At 39.7% G+C, this 24,164-nt stretch overlaps 1 protein-coding gene across 2 annotated transcripts; it reads right to left on the reverse strand.

Moving 5' to 3' along the window:
- Nucleotides 1-2,931: 2,931 nt before the first annotated feature.
- Nucleotides 2,932-23,828, reverse strand: LOC125236581 (TLC domain-containing protein 3A). Of its 2 annotated transcripts, none has more exons than XM_048143436.1 (8): nucleotides 23,668-23,828; nucleotides 19,129-19,226; nucleotides 9,895-10,044; nucleotides 8,044-8,206; nucleotides 6,950-7,059; nucleotides 5,668-5,731; nucleotides 4,583-4,813; nucleotides 2,932-3,345 (listed from the first exon to the last, which is right to left on the reverse strand). In XM_048143436.1, the coding sequence occupies exons 1-8, from the start codon at nucleotides 23,701-23,703 to the stop codon at nucleotides 3,211-3,213; spliced, it is 987 nt and encodes a 328-aa protein (XP_047999393.1). In that variant the 5' UTR covers nucleotides 23,704-23,828; the 3' UTR covers nucleotides 2,932-3,210. The 2 variants fall into 2 exon arrangements, with proteins under 2 accessions (XP_047999393.1, XP_047999392.1); XM_048143435.1 differs by having other exon boundaries at nucleotides 9,756-10,044.
- Between the last annotated feature and the right edge of the window lie 336 nt (nucleotides 23,829-24,164).

Raw genomic sequence — 24,164 nt, forward strand, 5'->3', positions numbered from 1 at the left:
AAATCGCGTATAATGAATTTACAATTCATCCCGACGTTTTCCCCCACCCATAACCATAATGTTGCGCTAGGCCATTGAGATCAAGAAATATTCAAACTTTCATAGAGAAGATGGCTTTACTTTACCACCGGCTTGGGATCCAGTAGTACATCTGATAATGGAACAAGCACGACGAAGACTGTGAGGCATTTGTGTTGTATGGTGTTGCACATTTGCAGTTTGTTTTTGTCAATTTTGTGTATATTCATTAATTGTTTTTGAATATAGTAATGGTAAATTTTTTGAATATTGTATAACTAGCTTTATTAATAGTGTGTAAATAGTGTGTGAACCTGCCTTAGAAATCTATATTATTTATGGTCATGGTTCGTTAATATTTCTTGTATGTACTAGCTTTTGCACATTGTAATTTTTCCTCAGTCACCCGTTGACCACGAATGCTGTAAAGTGTTCGAAACGTCGGGATGAATTGTAAATTAATTTTACGCGATTTAATCCGTTTCCATAGTTTTATTTCATGAGTAACTATCGCGGTAACCGAAGACAATATTCTATATATTTGTGTAACATGAGTGCACATCTTGTGCGAAAATCATATTTTAGTGCGTACAGTAAATATTTACAATAAAATAAATAAGAAGAGAATGACAAATGTTAAAATCGGAATATACCGATTTATGTTACTTTTTACAAAACTGAAAATATGCAATATAACAATTTTCGTATTTTATGAAATTAGTGCAAAGAAATAACGTGTAAAATTTTCTATCAATACACGTTCAAACTAGAATTTCAGCAGATAAATTCTAAAAATGTTCTAAATCGTTTACTAACATTATAAGTTGGTATATTTCTAAAACTAGAAATCAATAACGTACATACATTGTCCAAGACTGCCTTTTTAAGCGGTTTCTACAAAATTTGTAAGTATCAAGAAAATTTCGTCAAATTGAAATAGAAAATGTGATTTGGAAGAGGGGGGAAGAACATGAGCATAATTGGTTGATCTTTGGTACATCGCGGTATTTTTTCATTGCAATTCTGCCCTTGACTATAAAGACGGCGTCACATATACGACGAAATAAACTAAACATAGTAAAAGAATGAAGGCAGACCTCCAGAAGTAATATAAATAAGAAATAATGATAGTATGTAGGTTTGAAACGCAAAACGTTATATACGCGTAAAAATGAATTGTCTGTAAAGTTCTTTAAAGCGTCAAATGTGGATAGAAAGGTGATAGATGTATGGTAAGAAAGACCATCTGTAACGCCACCTTCAGTAATCAGCGTCAAAATAAGTTCCTTGTTACCTACTTTTCAAGCATAAGTATAAGAAACAACTGAACAAGGAATTGAGTACCCATTCCACCAATAATTTAAAACTTTTGCATTAATTTTCAGAAATAATATTAACAAACATTAAATAAATGTCATATACAAAGAAAAAGTGACTAAGACCTCTAAGTGTTCCGAGATGGAATTGTACCAGCGTACTCCGTTAACCGGACGGATGCCTGTAAAACCACTCGGCCATCGGATCACGAAAGCAAGGGTCGAAATTTCCAAGTATATGACACAATTACCGAAGGCTTATGGCGCCCCCGACCATCTCTGAGGTAGAAGCGAAACTAGTTCGACCTCCTAACTGAATCAACACATGTGATTACGAGCTAGCGAAGAGAGATGGCGCTGCCGTGCAAATCTTAGAACAAATCAAATTATTCTCATTTGAAAATATTTTGATTTGTTCTAAGAATAATATTCACGACTACAGCTACGGGTTAGGCACTGGTACCACGATAGAAAGAGACGCGATGTGCGCGAGTGAGTTAGTTCATCGCTGAGCAATGAAATATATAAATCGCTCGCACTCTAATTTTACCTACACGTTTCACACTACATTTTTTGTTCGTTTCTACCGCTTACACGCTCTTGATGGTACCAGCACGCTTACCACATTATTGCCGCGAGAGTATGTCGTCGCGAGGTAGATCACACGTCTTCTTCTAATTGTATTAATGGGATAAGGACGGGTAGTCTATCTCGCAGCGACACACTCTCGCGGCAAGCATGTGCTAACCCTGCTGTGCCTTAGCCCTGAAAACGTCACATATAACTTCGCTGACTAAAATGACTAATAAAGTTGGATAACATTGCGTGTCCGTCACGTCACTACCGCCTTTTCTTGCGCATGGGTCAACTGCGCTTCTTGTCCTTTGCGCGGAACACCTTGACTGCCCCAGCTGACATCAGGTAGAATCAGTACATTTGGGGGACTAGAAGGAACAGAATGGACACTTTGCAACAATAAGGGCCAGTTGCATCAACCACATTCGACAGACACATCATCGTCACGCAGCAGACGTCTATGGAACTTCCCATACAATAAAAATTAACGAACGCTTTAATGGTGACAGACGTTTTGATGCAACCGGCTCTTAAATTTAAAAAAAAGTCTGATAATATTGTGTCGATAGGCACGCATCGCCAAGACTCGGAAAAACGCCTATTATTTGAAATATATTATGTCGCACGGAACAGGATAAAATTCCCTAAATGACGAGCGTGGTTCCCACCCTTGCACATCCCCTTAGGTACGGGCCCCACTAAAATGGAATAAACGATAAGCTATCCCTCGCTCCCGTGTATATAAAAGAGAGAACGAGCGATTTATAAGTTCATCGCTCGACGAACTATAACTCACTCGCGCTATCGCGTCTCTTTTATTACTCGGTGGGCGAGTCTGACTCGCACTTGGCCGGTTTTTAACTCCCGACGCAAAAACGACAGGGTGTTATAAGTTTGACGTGTCTGTCTGTCTGTTTGTCTGTCTGTCTGTGTGTGTGTCTGTCTGTGGCATCGTAGCTCTCGAACGGAAGAACCGATTTAGATTTAGTTTTTTTTCTCTGAAAGCTGAGTTAGTCGGGAGTGTTATTAGCCATGTTTCATGAAAATCGGTCCACTATGTCGCGGTCGGGGGTCTTTTCAAACTTTTAATTCTGTGGTTAGGTTATTTTACACGGGAGCGATTATCTTTTGTTCGTTTAGCGATAGCTCACCGCTTACACGCTTTTGTCGAGCCTTAACCCTGAAAACGTCACATATAACTTCTCTAACTAAAATGACTAAAACAGTTTAAAAACATTGCGCGTCCGTATCAGCTGTCATCACCTTTCCCAGTAGTCTACCGCCTCCTCTTGCGCTTGGGTCAACTGCGCTTCTCTTCTGCCTTCGCGCGGAACACCTTGACTGCCCCGGCTGACATCAGGTAGAACCAGTATAGTTGCGGGAGCAGAAGGATCAGGATGGACACCTTGCAGCCTGTTGGGAGGGATTTCACGGCCTGGAAGAATAAAATAAAAAATTACAAGTGCGGAAAAAGGGAATTCGAAAACTAGGTGGCGATAAATTAAAACAAGACCGAAGGGAGTGTTTTAAATCGACACGAGTTACGAATTCCCTTCTCGAACGTGTATCGTATGACGTTCTTCAGTGCAGATGGCCCTCTGATGTTTCGACCGGACAAAAAATTAACCACTTTGCACACTAGTACGGATAAAAAAATCCTATAAACTGGCTACATCTGGCAAATGTATGATATTATTTGACAAAATAGGGACGAGACAGTGAGAATCCTATCAAATTTATAGATTGACTGATTATGTAAACTTACCTCAATTAAGTCATTCCGACAGCCTTGCAGCCTATTTATGACAGACTCAATACCTGACAGAACAGTAACGTAAGGAATATCAATAAGAATAAGAAATATGCCACTCAGTAAGTAGAGTAGATATGATCTCGATGCGCTAGAAGGTGTCTTGAGCATTAACTTGCCTTTATTGAACTTACCTCAACATACGTCGTTCCAACTGCCTTGCTATACATATGACAGACACATGGTAGACTCAGCACTCAGCAGAACAGGATGGTAAGCAAAACATCAATATGCTGTTCAGTAGGTAGAGTCTGGCTAATGAAAGTTGAACCCAGTATTTTTTTAAAACAGCAACTCTGGATGTCATATCATCGATTGTCATCTGTCAGTGTAACTGTCAGTTTAACGAATTTCGGTCAAAGTAAGTCACCCCCACAGCTCCGCTATACATGTGGCAGACATATGGCAGACTCAGAACTCGGCAGAACAGGAACGTAAGTAACATCAATATGCCGTTCAGAAGGTAGACTCGAGTAGGCTTCATCTTGAGACGCTAGGTTTGCCTTTTCACTTTATTGAACTTACCTCAAAGTAAATCATCCCCACAGCCTTGCTGTACATATGACAGACTCAACACTCGGCAGAACAGGAACGTAAGTAACATCAATATGCCGTTCAATAGGTAGACGCGAGTGAACTTCATCTTGATGCGCTATTAGGGTTGCCTTTACACTTTAGTGAACTTACCTCAAAGTAAGTCATCCCCACAGCCTTGCTGTACATATGACAGGCATGGCATATGGCAGACTCAACACTCGGCAGAACAGGAACGCAAGTAACATCAATATGCCGTTCAGTAGGTAGACTCGAGTGGACTTCATCTTGAGACGCTAAGGTTGCCTTTACACTTTAGTGAACTTACCTCAAAGTAAGTCATCCCCACAGCCTTGCTGTACATATGACAGGCATATGGCAGACTCAACACTCGGCAGAACAGGAACGTAAGTAACATCAATATGCCGTTCAGTAGGTAGACTCGAGTGGACTTCATCTTGAGGCGTGAGAGGATTCCTCGGAGGGAGACGAAGGGGGTTGAGAGCTCCATCAGGTAGACAAAGCCGAACACACAGTCACCAAGGCCGCCGCGGAGGTACTAGAAAAATAAATAAGATATTGAATTCTTAATAATAATAACCTAACCTAACCACAAAATTAATATTTTGAAAAACCCCCGACCGCGACATATTAGACCGATTTTCATGAAACATGGTCTTAGCCATTAACACACTCGCAATTAACTTAGCTTTCAGACAAAAAAAAAACGAAATCTAAATTGGTTCATCCGTTCGGGAGCTACGATGACACAGACAGACATACACACAGACAGACATGCACACAGACAGACAGACAGACAAACAGACAGACACACACACAGACAGACAGACACGTCAAACTTAAAACACCCCGTCGTTTTTGCGTCGGGGGTTAAAAATTGTGATAGGTACGTATAGAAAGGTTAAGTTTTGTAGTATTAAAAATATATAATATCTGGGCGACCGAGCTTCGCTCGGTTCTTTTTTAATATATCACGTCTTTAGATAAAAAAAACTCTTATAAATACAAAAACAAAAAAAAAAGACTAAAAATTTAAAATTTAATTTCTGGCCGGGATTGTATAAACCTTTTTCTACGATCTATCTGCATCACAATGGACGGAAATATCATACACATGAGCTAAGCGGAATGTTAATAGCGTCGCACCGGCAACATCGAATTAACAACCAATATTTTTACGTTTGACGATACCGCGAAAAAAAAATTGAAAACTCGAAAATTGCGTTTTCGGGATAGTAAGAAATTGCTACGAAGATCTATTTTTTACCCAGTTAAAACCCCAACTATAACAAATTTCGAGCGAAATCGTTAGAGCAGTTTCCGAGATCGTTCGGTATATATAAATAAATAAATATACAAGAATTGCTCGTTTAAAAGTATAAGATTACTTACCACAATGGTTAGGAACCCAAATCCTCCAATGAATAGATGGTGCATCAGAATCACGGGCTCATGCCTTAAACAAATATTATATAGTTAAGCTAATACAAGACTTAATTTCATTTACAGAATACATTAAAATACGTGAAATCGATATATTCGTACTACAGATATCTTTTATTTCATACTTTTCACGTGCATTCGTTCAAATGCACGTCATTGAAAATATTTTACACCACACCCGCAAACTAAATGTGCTATTGCACGCAGGCGGAGCGTGAGTTATAGAAAAATCGTTCTCCCAAGGGAATAATGAAATTTCTAGTACCGTATTTTTTTTTACATCTATTTACATATTGTTTATATTGCGAGTGTGATGAAAAACATTGTGTGTAACTCGGGGAGTATGAATATTACTAACTCGAGTCGTCGCGATTTAACTAACTCTCGTTAGTAATATTCAACTTCCTCCCCTTGTTGCACAATCTACTATTGACTACTCAAAATTCAGATTTGTTTATTTACAACGAACTTGTACGAACCAAAAATGTTTATAGAACAGTGATTCTCAAAGTTGATTGGTCTTCGAATCGGCTATAAAAACGATCAAAAGATAAGCGCTCCCGTGCAAATAAAAGAGACACGGCTATTTTGATAGCTCACCGCTGGGCGAGTAACTATAAACATCGCCGTGTCTCTTTTATTTGCACGGGAGTGCTTATCTTTTGTTCGGTTTTACAGCCGATAGCTCATAGCTTACTAGCTCGCGGTGGGACCAGTGCCAAAAACTTGCAAGAGTGCACCTACTCTCACTGTGGTATATGGTCGAAAGACCTTTTACATCTTAGTATGGTTAATTATTACAGCGAAGGTAAACTATTTTGTTTTAACTCCCGCTCCGCTTGCGTGCAATAGCACATTTACTGTGCAAGTGTGATGAAAAATATTTACTAGTTACCCATAGTTTGGAAAATGCTGCTTTAGATTAGAATTTAAGTTAGAATCCTTAGGGCCTTAACGTTATTGTCAAAATAAAATGTGTAATCACAGTGCACAGAATGCCTCGACACAAGCTTAAAACTTTTGAACCTCAGTTTTGACAATTTGGCCCATATTGTTAGCTTGATATGTGTTAAAATGTCAAATATTAATATTAGCGCCATCTAGTCGAGCGTTTCCCAAAGTTGTAACGCCATCTTGGCCACCGTACCTTTCTCTATGGCTTTGAGGTACGTTTTCTTCTTAGACTTTATCCGTCTATACGGAGTTACATATGTCTTTGGGGGGCACTTACTTGCAATATGCGAAGAAGGATGGCGCCGGCTTGACAGGCACGGTTGTTAGAGACCCGTTCTTGGGCTTCCGCTTGCCTTTGGCGTCGCCTACCGTCATTTGGACGTGTACCTGTCAAAAAATATAGCATAAGTAAATATAAAATTGAATCTTAGCATTATGAATGAGACTAAAATATGGTACGGTCGAAGAGTTTCACGCGTAGGCCTCGGACACGAAGTGCGAGGTGCGCGTGAAGTCGCGCGTGCACGACCATGTGTCTGTCTGTCTGTCTGTACCGCTCAGCGTGTACATGGACCAGATATCGTAGAAGAAGTAAGCGGCGCCGAACCACGCGTAGGCCTCGGACACGAAGTGCGAGGTGCGCGCGAAGTCGCCCGTGCACGACCATCTGTCTGTCTGTCTGTCTGTACCGCTCACCGTGTACATGGACCAGATATCGTAGAAGAAGTAAGCGGCGCCGAACCACGCGTAGGCCTCGGACACGAAGTGCGAGGTGCGAGCGAAGTCGCACGTGCACGACCATCTGTCTGTCTGTCTGTCTGTACCGCTCACCGTGTACATGGACCAGATATCGTAGAAGAAGTAAGCGGCGCCGAACCACGCGTAGGCCTCGGACACGAAGTGCGAGGTGCGAGCGAAGTCGCGCGTGCACGACCATCTGTCTGTCTGTCTGTCTGTACCGCTCACCGTGTACATGGACCAGATATCGTAGAAGAAGTAAGCGGCGCCGAACCACGCGTAGGCCTCGGACACGAAGTGCGAGGTGCGAGCGAAGTCGCGCGTGCACGACCATCTGTCTGTCTGTCTGTCTGTACCGCTCACCGTGTACATGGACCAGATATCGTAGAAGAAGTAAGCGGCGCCGAACCACGCGTAGGCCTCGGACACGAAGTGCGAGGTGCGAGCGAAGTCGCGCGTGCACGACCATCTGTCTGTCTGTCTGTCTGTCTGTACCGCTCACCGTGTACATGGACCAGATGTCGTAGAAGAAGTAAGCGGCGCCGAACCACGCGTAGGCCTCGGACACGAAGTGCGAGGTGCGCGCGAAGTCGCGCGTGCACGACCATCTGTCTGTCTGCCTGTATCGCTCACCGTGTACATGGACCAGATGTCGTAGAAGAAGTAAGCGGCGCCGAACCACGCGTAGGCCTCGGACACGAAGTGCGAGGTGCGCGCGAAGTCGCGCGTGCACGACCACGCGCACACGATGCCGCCGGTGATGCACGAGAACGCTGCCTGCACTGCTGATACTAGTCTGTGGGAGATACAAAATATTCTTATCCATACTCACAGAGAACCTCCTATAGAGTGGCAGTCTTGTCATATTTGGTTCGCGATACGAGTCACCAGTGTTTGGGGTGCGAGGAGCGGGCGGGGAATGTGTTAAGCGCGCTGTGATTGGCCGTTTCAAGGACGGCGGGCAGTCGCGCCAGATGAAAAGGGACAGAAGTATGACTGTCCCTCTACTGACGCGTAAGTGGCCAATGTAAGTTGACCTATGCCGGCTCTGAATAAATTATAAATATGACTTATTTGTGGAATGTAATGCCGTCTGTTTTTAAATTTGAGCTTCTTGTTACCTTTCCACACCATTTCACACTACAGGTGGACATCTTTAAGGCATCAAAATACCCTTTTCCAATTTTTTTGTGCGAAAAACACGCGCTGCTTTCGGGTCTGTTACTTGGTCGATACTGATCGGGCACGGCGAGCGCCCGCGCTTATATCAGTGCAAATACTAGGAAGGCTGGCCACAGCGAGTCGTCTTGTAATAGATGTCCATACTAATATTATAAATGGGAAAGTGTGTGTGTCTGTTTGTTTGTCCGTCTTTCACGGCAAAACGGAGAGATGAATTGACGTGATTTTTTAAGTGGAGATAGTTGAAAGGGGTGGAGCGTGACATAGGCTACATTTTGTCTCTTTCTAATGCGAGCGAAGCCGCGGGCAAAAGCTAGCTTATTATATTATACTTAAGTACTAGTTTATGCCCGCGCCTTCGCTTGCGTTAAAAGAGACAAAAAGTAGCCTATGTCACTCTCCATCCCTTCAACTATCTCCACTTAAAAAAACACGTCAATTCGTCGCTCCGTTTTGCTGTGAAAGACGGACAAACAAACAGACACACACACTCTCCCATTTATAATATTAGTATGGATGACGCGAAAATCAAAATCTTCTTCTCGCGCTTCCATTTTTTGAAATTTATTATACTTCCTTTTATCTACTAACTTAGTTGCTATGCTATAATATAGTGTACCTCTATGGTATTTGAACTCTCGCAGTTATTTAAATATGTCTTCTGTCTCGTCTTGGACCCCATGTGAGTTTGTAACCGAACTTACCACGAGAAAGATGGATTCTACGCCAATAGCCTTGCCCCATAACAGTATGCCGTAAAAGAAACTACTGTGACTTTAATCGAAGTAAACTAAGTGAGCTGCCTCCAGATTATTCTTCTTATTACATACTCGGCAGATCACAATCTTTTCACCAAGCTAGTTGTGAGAGGCTGTGGACATGGAGCTGTTTTCACCACTTATCTCGATGTTTCTGTCGTAAACGTGAGTAATCCTAAAACGATCTCGACAACGGTACAACTCTTCTCAAAGGGTTTACTCACTAACGTAAAGTGCTTCACTAACTTAAAGTGTTGGTTTACTCACTTGTTGGTAACGTCAAACACATCTCCGCAGCTGAGCCGGTACTCTGTCGGAGGATAGTGGACAGTGCCAGCATGTTTAGTAGCTCGAACAGCGTCGTGAAGTAAACGAGGCCTAGAGTTAGCCCGTCCCCTGACTCACTTGTTGGTAACGTCGAAGACATCTCCGCAGCTGAGCCGGTACTTCTGTCGGAGGCTAGTGGACAGTGCGAGCACGTTTAGTAGCTCGAACAGCGTCGTGAAGTAAACGAGGCCTAGAGTTAGCCCGTCCCCTGACTCACTTGTTGGTAACGTCGAAGACATCTCCGCAGCTGAGCCGGTACTTCTGTCGGAGGCTAGTGGACAGTGCCAGCATGTTTAGTAGCTCGAACAGCGTCGTGAAGTAAACGAGGCCGAGGAGTGTTAGCACGCAGCCTCGTCGGGGAGTGATCCTGGAATACAAACATAAAATATGTAAATGGACTTCAATGGATGGAGTGGCTCAGAAGTCAGAACAGATTGAGGAAACATTCGGACAGAAATAATAGTCGTGTTCGCATTTTATTACTTTTATTACGTAATGTTAATTATTTCTAATACCTAAAGTATTACATCTCATATTACATCTCGTACGTACGGTCTGATGTGTTTAAACGTTTTTTGGGGCGTAAAGGCTGATTAAAATAAAATCAGTCAATTATAGCCTTCCAAAAAACGCATTTTAGAAGTGTGAAACCTAAAGGCCTTTTGCCGAAATCGTAACATCTTTTTGCTCTAATTTCTGCCGAAACGGCACCTTCGGGCAAAATAAAATATATACATACATATAACATACATATAATCACGCCTGTATCCCATAAAGGAGTAGGCAGAGCACATGAACTACTAAGTTTCAGTGCCACTCTTGGCAAAAAGGGGTTGAAAGAAATCCAAATTGTGACATTGCAGTGACAGGTTGCCAACCTCTCGCCTACGCCACAATTTAACCCATATCCCACAGTCGACTTCTACGACACCCACGGGAAGAAATTCTTAACCCGTCACCACACGGGACTAAAACGCGGGAATAAAATACATATTTATGAGAAAACCTGACAAAAGCCAACCATCGGTCAAACAGTCTCCTGCCGAAGTTTTCAACAGACTTTATAATTATAGTGGAGATATTGCAATACCTTATTTGTAGACCCCTTAAAAACGCATCACGATTTCTGACAATTCAAGACAACTTTCCTAATTCGATCGACTTAATGAATGCCTAGTGAATATTTCATACAAACGGGGAAAGGAATGAATAAAAAAAAACTCGTTTTTACATAATTAACTTATTTAACCTTGAATGTTAAGGGCCTATGCTTGCCTAGTTTTGCCTAAACTGTTAGATTTAATCGCGTTTATATGCATAAATTGCTGTTGCGTGTGCATATATAAATAGGTAAACATAAATTTAAAGCCAAATACAGTTGTTCATCAGTAAAACGGTAGAAACTTCGCATCGTCGAATATTTTGAAGTGCTCAACTGCATTTTGAATATGTAAACATTTTGAACCTTAGGTAACTGACTGTCACTCAAGATTTCATTTGTATTGCACCCATAAATGTAGTATTTTTCAAGTAGGCGCGTTACAAAGAACATCAAATCCCTATACACCGGTCAAATCTTACATGAAAATCGGCTAAAAAAACAAAGTGTGATGTAAAGCTGGATTTTTGGTATGTTATTTGGAGTCCTTGGGGGAATGTAAGACTATATTTTGCAAGCAAATAAAAAGTGTGCTAACTTCGTAATTTAAAAAAAAAGTAAAAAAATCGGACTTTTTTTTGGTTTTTGTTTTTTTATTAAAAAAACTATGCGTTTTTGGTCAAAAGTTGCTATGTAATGTTGAAAGCGCATTAAATTTCAAACAGTTTGACATCTTTTTTATCAATGTCCGTCAAATAGTTTTCGAGATATGAAGCGTCAAAAAAGGTTAATTCTTGACGCATTTATAAAATGTAGCGTTTTGCCAATATTTTTAGACAAATATCTGCAAAATACTTCATGATATGATATATATTGCAATATAACATTGTATAAAATTTATTTTGCTTTAGTTTTAGTGTAAATAAAGGTCAGTAAGACAAATAGTTACTTTGGTAAACAAAAAAAAATCTATAAATAGAGAAGCCAAGAGTCTGGTAGATTGGTTAAGGTAAAATAGTTTACGCTAAAAGTTTTAGGTTGAAAGTGCTATATATTCGATCTTACTTTCTTTGATATCCGTTTATCTGAAAAAATTGTCTAAGATAACTTTGCATCGATTTGACTATTAGTAATAGTCTATTACTAATGAAGAAATAAAATACAGTAAAATTTTGAAGTTTAGTAAATTAGAAAAATAAAACAGAATTAGTTACATTTTACTTTTCCTTTTTGAGGGTCCTGGTTCTGCATCTTGATGGCACAACTCCTTTAGTGATAGAAAGTCCACTTGAGTTGTATTTGACCACCAATTGCTGTGGAATAAACTACGGGAACGGAAAGCGCCCACGCCAATTATTAAGATACTGGAGAAGTGGTATTCCCAGCAGAAGAACGTAGTAAGATGGAAGTCAACTCTGTCCACAGCCAGCGGGCTAAACTGTGGCGTGAGACAAGGAGGCAGTATGTTTCCGGCTCTCTTCAGCGTGTACATGGATGGGCTGTCGCAGGCTTTGACCAGTACCGAGGTTGGCTGCTCCATCAATGGGCAAATGATAAATCACATCGCATATGCAGACGATATGGTCCTACTAGCACCATCTGTGGGAGCTATGCGTAAGTTACTTGCAGAATGCGAGAGATACGCCAGCCAGCATAACATGAGATACAATCCGGACAAGTCTGAATTTATGCTCATGGAGGCAGCACATATGCCCACACATGTACCACCTCTTTTGCTTGATAGAGTTCAATTGCGGAGAGTACACGAAGTCAAATATCTTGGCCACATCTTGTTGTCCAGTTTAAAACACCAGGAGGACATAGAAAGGCAGAGGCGAGCCACCGCAGCAAGGGCAAACATGTTGGCTAGAAGATTCGCCAAATGTAGTGACAGCGTAAAAAGACAGCTGTTCCTCAGTTTTTGTACAAGCGTGTATACTGTCGAGTTATGGTCCGACTACACCTGCGCGGCGGTGAGAGACCTGCGCGTGCAATACAACACATATTATAGTACTATGTACTGATATTTCGTTAAACGGAGAATACTATGATTCGGGCACGTCCACGACAACGCTCGTGAGATTGCATCGATGTTATTGACCCTCAGTGATATGCTTTAAAAACCAGTCCGTACAAGAACAATTTCGGAACAATCTGATTTAATTAATGAGGGTTTTCTACTCGTAAATATTTTTTTCCGCCAAGCGGCGATCCTGAGGTTTTTCTGACCGTAAACTTAACTTACTAAATAAATGTTGATTTGATATACGCAAATATGTGTCTGAGTAATACTTGAACAGCCCCCAAATAATAATAATTCGTTCTCCGCTACGCCTCCTGTAAATATATGTAAACTATCCCATTTGGCCATTACCAATTATAATCCTATTTTTTAAATAACTGGCACTCTTTTGGTCTTATTGAAATTTTCTACATTTTCCTTTTACAATTTATGTAATAGCCTGAGTTGTTTTGCTGATATCTGTCTCAAAATATTAGCAAAACGAATATTTTCATAGAAAGGGGAAAAATGCTCTTTTTTTGACGCTTCATATCTCAAAAAATATTTGACGGACATTGATAAAAAAGATGTCAAACTGTTTGGAATTTAATGCGCTTTCAACATTATACCTACACCACTGCCTTGACAAGATTTTGCATTGATTACTAACCATATTACAAGCATTCATACATGCAGCTAATTCAAAAAGTACGTAAAGATGAGTGAAATAAGCAGTATGCGCGTTACGCAACACACTATCACCTAAAATTCGCCATCTACATAGTAATTATGTTGTATAACAGTAAACACACATTGCGTAACTAAAAGATAGCCGAAATGCAAGCGAGGTGTAAACAAGTATGCTATCATGTCAAATGTTTCACTTTTTTAAGTGTACAAGGTAAATGGAGGATGTATCGCCTGATGGTAAGTAATTATCAACGCCCTTTGAGACCCGCAGCGCCAGAGGAGTCGCAAAAGCTTTAATATGGGAATTCGCCCATTTATTATAGGTCATAGCGGACCTACGATCGTATCGGCACAGTAGGTATAAGAAAGGAGTACTATCGTACAGTATGGCCACTCCCGCTCCCCGCTGAAAGTGCCGCCCACCCCCTCTCGGTTAACTCACAGTTACCGCCTGTCAAAAACGCGAACAGTCGACCTGTCATATCTCACTCATACAAACATAATACACGTTCACCAACACGAGCTTAGGCTGTGTGCATGGAACGCGCCTCTTTCATATATTTGATCGCCAGTGTCCGAGGGTGGTATCGGTGTGGTGGAGGTGAGATGGCTATATGACCAAGCCTGGTTTGCCTTAAAGTTAAATAGCAAGTTTTGCAGAAAGCAAATTGGGACTGACAAAAATGTGGCAGGTCGTGCCGCTCACGCATTGGCTTCCAAATCCACAGTCATCAAACCCGTTGTCTTGACAGCAATGCATAAATCGTTCGCTACGAATAGAGTAGATGTAAAGGCAATGTATCGGTTATTTCATAAATTGAACTGTGTAATCGGCTATAAAAACGAACAAAAACGAAGCACTCCCATGCAAATAAAAGAGACACGGCGACATTGATAGCTCACCGCTGGGCGAGTAACTATAAACATCTTTTGTCTCTTTTTTTACACGGGAGTGATTATCTTTTGTTCGTTTTTATAGCCGATAGCTTCTAACCGATAGCGCGATGGAACCAGTGCCTAAGATACATTTCTGGAGAAAGGCACATCTGAACTGTCACCGGTTCCATAAAATACTGTTATACATCAATTTTTCATAATCATAATTAAGTCCATTTAGAATAGATATGAAGGAATTATAGAGGTAGGATATGTATGCCAGTAATATTATATTAACGTTATTCTCAAGTTACTAGCGCGCTAATAACGGTAATAGGTAATTAAACCGCAACATAACTTCTTCAGCATGTCGAGTGTGACCTTCGGACGTCGTCGTCACATTTTATTGCCTGGAAAAGTGTTTTTTCGCTTCGGTTAGTTTTCAGTTGGTCGCTTCTATATTAGGCCACTAAAAAAAAAGTTTATACAGGATTCAAGTAAAAGGGGATATCTAGGATAGAAACGAACAAAAGGTAGTCGCTCCCGTCCCGTATAAATATAACACAACCACAAATAATAAAATTCATTGATATGCCTAGTATGTGGGGTATAGCTTTTGCACATTGTAATTTTTCCTCAGTCACCACGAATGTTGTAAAGTGTTCGAAACGTCGGGATGAATTGTAAAGTCATTATACGCGATATAATCCGTTTCCATAGTTTTATTTCACGAGTAACTATCGCGGTAACCGAAGACAATATTATAACTACAAAATTAATTGAATAAACCCCCGGCCGCGGCATAGTGGACCGATTTTCATGAAATATGGCTAAGAACACTCCCGACTAATTCAGCTTTCAAACAAAAAAAACTAAATCTAAATCAGTTCATCCGTTCGGGTGCTACGATGCCACAGACAGACACACACCCAAACATATTCCATAAAGGCAAGTAAATGATGATGATTTCCTAGCCTTTGTGAAAAAAATGCTATACTTATCAGTCTCCAACTATTACCTAGATCAAAGTAAAACGTGTTAAGAGTCGAGATGTAAACAAACTTTATCTGTGCCGTAAAAACGAAGCGTTTAAAAAACGTTTACAGAAAGCTTTATTTGAGAAAAGATTTACGTCAAGTAAAGTTTTTGTATATTATGCTCTTTTAGAATTGAACAGTAAGATAACAGAGGCACTTAAGATAGATAGCATCCATACTAATATTATAAATGGGAAAGTGTGTGTGTATGTTTGTTGGTCCGTCTTTCACGGCAAAACGGAGCGACGAATTGACGTGATTTTTTAAGTGGAGATAGTTGAAGGGATGGAGAGTGAAATAGGCTACAAGGCGAAATAGGCGGGCAAAGCGCTAGTTTGTTATATTTAAAGAATAACTGTCGTATTGAATAAAATAAACCCGTAACTTGAATGGGCATGTAGTGTGTTTACAAGAAAGTTCAGTTGCAGGCGCAGTGTGTGAAATTGCCTTAGTTGCAGACATCTCTAGATTTAATTCTATTATGACGTGTTTTATTGCAATAAAGCCTAGTAAGAAACTCCCGTTGCAATATTTGACTTAATTTCGTAATTATAATTTTTTTTCTGAAAGGTCAATGACCTTTGTAAAACATATTTCTATTGAAATCTTCTAAATTATAAAACACTACTGCTTCAAATGAAATACATAATGATTGTCAGTTTAAAATAAATACGTTATTAAAGTTTCAGCACTCTGACTGCTTCAAAAAAAGAATATAAATAAAATTTAAATTTAAAAAAAAGTTGAAATAAATAATAAACTATAAAAGGGTCGCACGTTTTTTTACTCACAAAATTAACTAAATATATGTACCTAAAAACTGTGAAAATTCTATTAATTTATCTTGCAGGAACTCGGAGAAATCGCGTTTCTAAGTTTTTCTCTGATTTCTATGGAAATAGGGTTGTCACAAAAAGTTAATTAAACTTGAGTCCATTATTTCTCGATGTACCCATTGAGTATTTAATTAATTGTTTATGAGGATATATGTTATGATTTCGTCTTTTGTCTTAATTAAATGTCATCGGTATTAATGTTCGGTGCATTGTACCAAATGAAATGTACATTATCTGAAGTTACTTTTAGGATGTCAACTACTTTGTTAGGTATAGGCAAACGTGTTCTTTATTGTTTCGTGAACTGGTGGAAGACAGGTAAGGGTCAAGCGATTCTAAGGCTTTGTGGAACAAATCTAAAATAACTTGTAACAGTAATGCTGCACAGGACATAATGTTGTTATCTACTAGAACTAAATTTCTAATTTCGTGGGCGATTTCTTTTGATCCATATTATTTGATCGTTTCTTGGAGTTGTCACTCGCTGACTGAGGGTTGGCGCCCCTAGCATTAAGTTCTCTGGTCGGGGCTGAGAAGGACATCCAAATTACAAACATTGGTTTTGTAAGTTCCCGTAAATGTAAAAGGTTCGAGATATTTGGAGGTGTAAAGCATTTAGAAGCACTTATGTAGGTGTCAAATTCAATCGCATCAAGGCTGTTAGGCTAACTGTTACAGAATACATAACTCAGCAGACGAAGAATCCCTAGCAGGACGGGTCAGTGTCCATCTGCTGAGGTAAAGAAGTGCCATTGACCTTTAACGGCTCCATGATAACCTCCCCGCTCCTCCAGATATTATGTGCGGTCGTCTTCCCAATTTTAACTATCATCGAAATTTTATTTTATTGAAACTCTATAGATGGCATCGTAGAAAGGAGCTTAGTTGCACTCTGGTCCACAGTTCGCCGCACTATTTTGACAAATCACTATGCACAAATGTTGTCACACTTTAGCCAGTGCTGTTTTTATCGATGTTATAATTGTTAACAAATAAAGCCCATGATACACCAGGCGTCCATAGGTTGCGGTGACCCCTTTCCATCAGGCGGGCCGTATACCTGTTTGCCACCGACGTGGTACAAAAAAAACATATAAACCTTCCTCTTGAATAACTCTATTTATTTCACAAAAATAGGGACAGACGGCGGTAATCGACTTTGTTTTATACTATGTAGTGATAACACTCAATAGGTATTTTATTATACGAATAAAAAAAATATATACGTTCCAACAATAAATAAGCCGTGACGATAAATATTTGGACATCATGGAAGCAATAAAGTCTCCACTCAAGCGGCCTCGCGGCGCGATAATTGTTCAGTGACCCGGGCAATCATTGCCGTAGGTATCATGTGAATGTTTGCTAATAATCCACTAATGACCTATGACCTTCGTTTTGCAAATGGAGGAAAAAAAAGTCTAATGTTACCTTTTTTATACCACGTCGGTGGCAAACAGGCATACGGTCCGTCTGGAAAGCGGTCACCGTAACCTATGGACGCCTGCTACTCTAGGGGTTTTTTGAAGAACCCCATACTGAGTTCATCGCCAAACTTAACTTACTGTCAAATATTAAGAAATGAAAAATGGACGAAGGATTCGAGAAAGGATCGATTAAAACCCTTGAGCACGCCATTTTTACCGACTTGATTAACAAATATCGTCATATTCCAATCAGTTTAAAGGAAAACCTTGACAAATTCTTACCTAATGATGATATACCTAAACCTTCTTCAAGAATCATTCTATTCATAAGTGAAAATGACAACCGCATCAAAACATTCAAAATATAGTTCATTAACCCCCAACGCAAAAACGACGGAGTGTTATAAGTTTGACGTGTCTGTCTGTGTGTGTGTCTATCTGTGGCATCGTAGCTCCCGAACGGATGAACTGATTTAGATTTCGTTTTTTTTTGAAAGCAGAGTTAGTCGTGAGTGTTCTTATGACTGCGTGGGCGACGGTCGCGCGACGGCGATGCGACGCATACGAAATCAAACCTTATCGATATGGAAGTATGAGACGCGACGGCGACGGTCGCGCGACCGTCGCCCACGCAAGACACGGCGTTAGCCATGTTTCATGAAAATCGATCCGCTATGTCGCGGTCAGGGGTTTTTTCAAAATTTTAATTTTGTGGTTAGGTTATTTGAGTTCTAGCCGGGTCCACACAGAGAGAGGCAATTTCCTCGCGAGGCAAGTGCACGCGTTATGCTCAGTTGAGCAACCTGCGGCAGCCGCGGCACGTCTACATTGGACTTTTGCCGTGTGTGAGTGCTTCGCGGCCTCGCTCTGTGTGGACCGAGCTAGGTATAAGCGAACACACACACGAGACCTGGGGCCCATTTCTCGAAAGGTACAAGCCTTGTATTACAAGTGTGTTTCCATGACAACCCATACGATTTGACAGTTCGCGCACTTGTAATACAAGGCTTGTACCTTTCGAGAAACGGGCCCCTGGCCTGCTCTCGGAAGGCATGTCTAGCGGCTACACGTCACAGAGACGAAGATGTTGCGGTGGATGTGTGGCGTTACGCGACTAGATCGCATACGTAACGAACACATCCGTGGCAGCTTCGGAATCCGTGACGTAGCGGATAAGCTGCAAGAAAGCCGCCTCCGATGGTATGGCCATATACGCCGCAGACCTGTGGACTACATCAGAAACAGATGCCTTAATCTCACTGTCCAAGGCCCTAAGTCACGCGGCCCCGGTAGGCCCAAGAAGCGCTGGCTGGACGTCGTGGGAGGGACATGCAAGAGAACAATCTCACGCCTTAAGGATGTCGAAGACCGGGCAAAGTGGAGAAGACTGAGCAGGAAAGCGGACCCTGGCGCTATGCCGGGAAAACGCTAGGTTGAAGAAGACACACAGACGCGACGGGGATGTTCATTTGATGTGAACTTACTTGTCAGAAGGGTGCAGGTCGGCAACCATGTTGAGAGCGGCGAGAAGGGACCCGACGTTGGCCACGGCGAGCACCGCCGCCAGGCCGCCTACCCGGCCCTGCAAATAAATAATAGTTATACACATACATCCATACTAACATTATAAATGGGAAAGTGTGTGTGTTTGTTTGTTTGTCCGTCTTTCACGGCAAAATGAAGCGACGAAGTGACGTATTTTTTTAAGTGGAGATAGTTGTAGGGATGTGGAGAGCGACATAGGCTACTTTGGGTACTTTGTGTCTCTTTTTACCCCTCAATTCCGTAAAATGGGGGTGGAAGTGTGTATGGACCATTCCGCAATATTCGTATTTAACGCGAGCGAAGCCGCGGGCTAAAGCTAGTACATAAATCGCAACCTTAACTTTATTTGAATTAGTCCGGTTTCTTCACGGTGTTTTCTTCACCGGTAAGCTTTCGCAAATACCAAATGACATTTCGGACGTAAGCAAATACAGCTCATTGGTAAGCGCCGAGGTTGAACCCGCAACCCCGCATTGAAAGACGCAGTCTCTTACCGCTAGGCCACCAGCCCTTTTTTTGTATCACTATAAAATCAATTTAAATCTAAACATTAGTTCAGAATTGAGATGGACAGTATGGGCAAAGAGATCACTATACCTCGACTAACTTGACGTTCTAATATAACTTTTAATTCAATCAAATAAGATATATTATATTAGATGGGCGAGTGCCAATCAATTTTACAGATTATAATAATAGTTCGGAGTCAAGGACGTTTCTATTACAACAATACGCGTAACTGATGCGTATTAAATAATTCGATAACATTTTCGATAGATTGCATTTTTTTTATGGGATAGGAGGCAAACGAGCAAACAGGTCGCCTGATGGTAAGCGATCACTGCCGCCCATGGACACCCGAAACACCAGAAGTGTTGGAGGTGCGTTGCCGGCCTTTAAGATGGGTGTACGCTCTTTTCTTGAAGGTCGTATCGGTCCGAAAATACCGCTGGCGACAATTCATTCCACAGTTTAGCTGTGCGAGGCATTATTTGCATCACATTTTTTGTGTTACTATGGTCACACCTCGGACACTAGCGATCAAATATTATGAAAGAGGCGCGTTCCTAGCACGTAGTCTAAGCTCGTGTAGGTGAACGCGTACTATGCTTTTATGAGTAAAATATGACAGGTCAACTGTTCGCGTCTTTGACGGGCGGTAACGGTGAGGTAACCGAGAGGGGGTGCGGGAGGACTTTCAGCGGGGAGACACAAACGTACAGTAATCAGCAGAGATAATAGTGTTTCGGGTGTCCATGGGCGGCGGTGATCGCTTACCATCAGGCGACCTGTCTGCTCGTTTGCCTCCTATCCCATAAAAAAAAAAAAAAAAAAAAAAAAACTGACCACTGTATCGTTAATATCGTTAGAGACGCCATCTTAGCGTCAACGATTGTCGTTGCGTCGGGATACTATAGCGCGCTCGGTGAAAATGCTCCTCGTTTTGAGCGAAACATCGAGCTATTTTCGACAAGCAAACAAAACATCTATGTTTTGGTTTGGACAGAAATATTTTCATATTAGTTCTCTTTTAATTTACCAACCGATTTCTTAACTGGATATGGTACGATTTTTGTCGATATTTATTATTTGATATGTTAATGTAGGCACTTTAAAGTTATGCAGACAGACTTTAGGTATTTTATTTCGCATTAAATTTATCTATGATGGTATAATATAATTATAAATCTCATACAATAAAACCTGCACTTTAAAACATGAGATAAGGTGAGGTAACTAAATGACGTCAGACAGACTAATGACTCAATGCAACAAACACCTCGGCTTTGTAACAAGCTGTTTTTTCGTTGGTGGCAAACAAGCATACGGTCCGCCTGATGGAAAGCGACGACGCCTGCATCTCAAGGAGTGTCACGTGCGCGTTGCCAACCCATTAGAAACTTGTACACTACCTTTTGCTGTGTTAAGTACATAGCAAAAAAGAGTGTACAAGTCCTAAGGCTGCTTTCAAAAAAAACGTCAAAAGAATGTAAAATTGATAGTTTTAGTCGGTGAAATACTACACTTTCTGTTATCCAATAGATTTATTTAATTCAAGTTCCAGTTAGAGCATCTTATTATCTTGATTTTTATAAGACTGGATTTTTGAAAACTAACTCACTAAATTAATTATGAATTTTTCTCTAATGCACGTTTAGAAAAACGCACGTATAGAGCTGAATCAGTCGATCTTATTTGTAAAATTTGGACAATTTTGAATATTAAAACGGGTAAATTTATAATTCGTATATCCTCTACCACAATCATTTCAGACTAGATTTTTATTTTAAGTTTTTGAAAAAGAGTAAACTAGCCTAAGGCGAATTCAATTTTTTTCAGAAATTACCTAAAATTAAGTGACAATTTCTTTGAAAATCTACATCAAATCGAAGTAAGTTTTGTACTAAATTAATCTGCAACGTTTACTTAAATTGCTGTTATGCCTTAGTGATTATAAATTGCTATTATTGATTTTTGCCAATTTTTTGAAAACGAGCCTTCACCGGTACAATTATTACCACTTTTGGACATTTTCTCATATTTTGTTAGACCAAGTAGAAAAAGTCCTATAATGTGATATATATTTATAAACTACTCGCAAAGCCCTTTAATTTGATACCACACACGGTATGATCGAGCGCTCGGTTGCGATTTCACTATTTTTAACACGAAAGCCCTCCTAAGGAGGGTTTGGGTTGCAGACGACTCAAAGGACAATAGACGGAACAAATTAGTTCCATAGGTCCTTCCGTCACCAGCACACCGCACCCTCGTTGAGCTGTAAGAAGCTCTTACTATGAGTCAAAAATTTCTCAAATGTTTTTCTTGTACATATATGATTTTGTTGTTCTTGGGGCACACCTTGTAGCCAAATTAGTGAATTTATTAAGACTAAAAGGAATTACTGCCTCAAAACTGAATTGTCATAAAAATTTACCCGATATTAACTTCTTTCAGAGAAAATATTTTTAGACAATATATTTTAGATATAACTTTGTTTGATTTATTTTGATTTACCAACTATTATTTATACCGCAACATGAAGACTATTTTTATAATAAGAGTTTTGAATGATTCATGGTTATTTCAGTACAAACCTCTGACTGTTTCAACATGACAAGAAATGAACCACTTTGCGCACTAGTGCAGGAAAAACCCCATCTGTACTGTCAAATACTAAACAGTGTTTAATGACCAGGCCTCGGATTATTTTTCGCATGGTAAGATGAAAGAAAACTATGGAGTCGATATTAAAACTAAACTTTAATTCATATTCATACTCATACTCACTAATTTTCTTAGTCCCGTAATACTTTTGTCCCTTGTGCAGGTTGACAGATCGAAAATGTTAATCGAAAATTAATCTTACTGAATGTAATTAAAATTATTTATGTGGTGTGATTTGGGAAGCCTTTTGCTTGGTAAAGGGTTACATTTACCCTGTAACTATATCAAATTGGTTACTATTTTGTTTGGTTCAGACTACTTTGTTGCGGTAAACGTAATGCTAAGTACTAGCTGATTTATCAAAAATCATTTGCATGTCAATGTCATGTCAATCATTCACGACGCGATGTGTCACTTAATTATTTATTGCAATCGGTGCGTGCAATAATTACGTAAACAATTATGTCTGATCCGCAAGTTTCTGCAATTTTATACTGGATAGAACCTTACAAAGATCTAAAATACGATCATGAGAAATGTGTTACTAGTACTTAGCATTACGTTTACCGCAACAAAGTAGTCTGAACCAAACAAAATAGTAACTAATTTGATATAGTTACAGGGTAAATGTAACCCTTTACCAAGCAAAAGGCTTCCCAAATCACACCACATAAATAATTTTAATTACATTCAGTAAGATTAATTTTCGATTAACATTTTCGATCTGTCAACCTGCACAAGGGACAAAAGTATTACGGGACTAAGAAAATTAGTGAGTATGAGTATGAATATGAATTAAAGTTTAGTTTTAATATCGACTCCATAGTTTTCTTTCATCTTACCATGCGAAAAATAATCCAAGGCCTGTTAATGACTACCATGAAATTAAAATATGTATGAACATTCAGCCACAAACACGATCATTAAGCACATAACCTTGAAAATGATTACTGTTTTTGTAGTATTTAATTCTTTTTGTAACTTTGGATAAACAGTTACATAAAATTATATTAAATTCATTAAATTGTTCATACATACCACTAAAACTATGTGTTACTACTGTTATTAATTATATTAAGCACTTTAATTTATATAATGATTACTTAGGTAGGAATTGTTACTAGAATTTTAATTGTTAAATATTGCTAAATACCTACTTCTACGAAAACCTTTGAATAAACATAATTTAAAAGTTTTGTTCATAAATCGTTCAAGCTTCATAGTATCCCATTATTTAGATATATATTTTTTCTTGTCCACAAAAATACATAGGGAGGCTTAAACCAAAAACAAGAGAATAAAAATATTACCTTAGAAACTGTAATATCCATCTTCCGTAAGACCATTAAATGCTAAATCCGGTTAACATCTAGTTATAACATTTTCTACATACACAGAAATACACTAAAATTAGTCGTTCAAATTGAAATAAAATGTTTTCTCAATTTTTCAGCGAATGTGCGTTTTTTCGTCGCTGGCTGCTGTCAAATTTGACAAATTTTCTCATTGGTCAAGTGTGATCTGCAAAATAAAGGATGCGTTCATGACTTATTGTAGAAGGAACCAATCGATTCCTGTTTAATCGATTGCAAATTTAAGATATTATCAGAAAATGTAGTCATTTGTGGATAATGCTATTTCTTGTGTATTTAAGGTAGCAATAGTTTTTCTTCTGTCTTATATGAGAAATTAAAAAAAAAAATTAAAACGCACTTTAAATGACATCAAATAATATTTTATATCTACCCTCAGTTTTACTTTATTATGATTGATGTGAAATTGTGTGAGAATTTGGTCTTGTTTTTAT

The sequence above is a fragment of the Leguminivora glycinivorella genome, chromosome 19, assembly GCF_023078275.1.
Source record: "Leguminivora glycinivorella isolate SPB_JAAS2020 chromosome 19, LegGlyc_1.1, whole genome shotgun sequence".
NCBI classification, from domain to species: Eukaryota; Metazoa; Arthropoda; class Insecta; order Lepidoptera; family Tortricidae; genus Leguminivora; species Leguminivora glycinivorella.

What these genes read in the sequence shown, in the direction of transcription:
- LOC125236581 (XM_048143436.1), bottom strand. Translation starts at nt 23,703, where the DNA reads ATGGTCTTACGGAAGATGGATATTACAGTTTCTAAG. An exon ending in GTCTTCGACGTTACCAACAA is followed by an intron (nt 8,207 to 9,894) that starts GTGAGTCAGGGG and finishes TATCTCCCACAG; the next exon opens with ACTAGTATCAGCAGTGCAGG. An exon ending in ACATCTGGTCCATGTACACG is followed by an intron (nt 7,060 to 8,043) that starts GTGAGCGATACA and finishes ATTTTTTGACAG; the next exon opens with GTACACGTCCAAATGACGGT.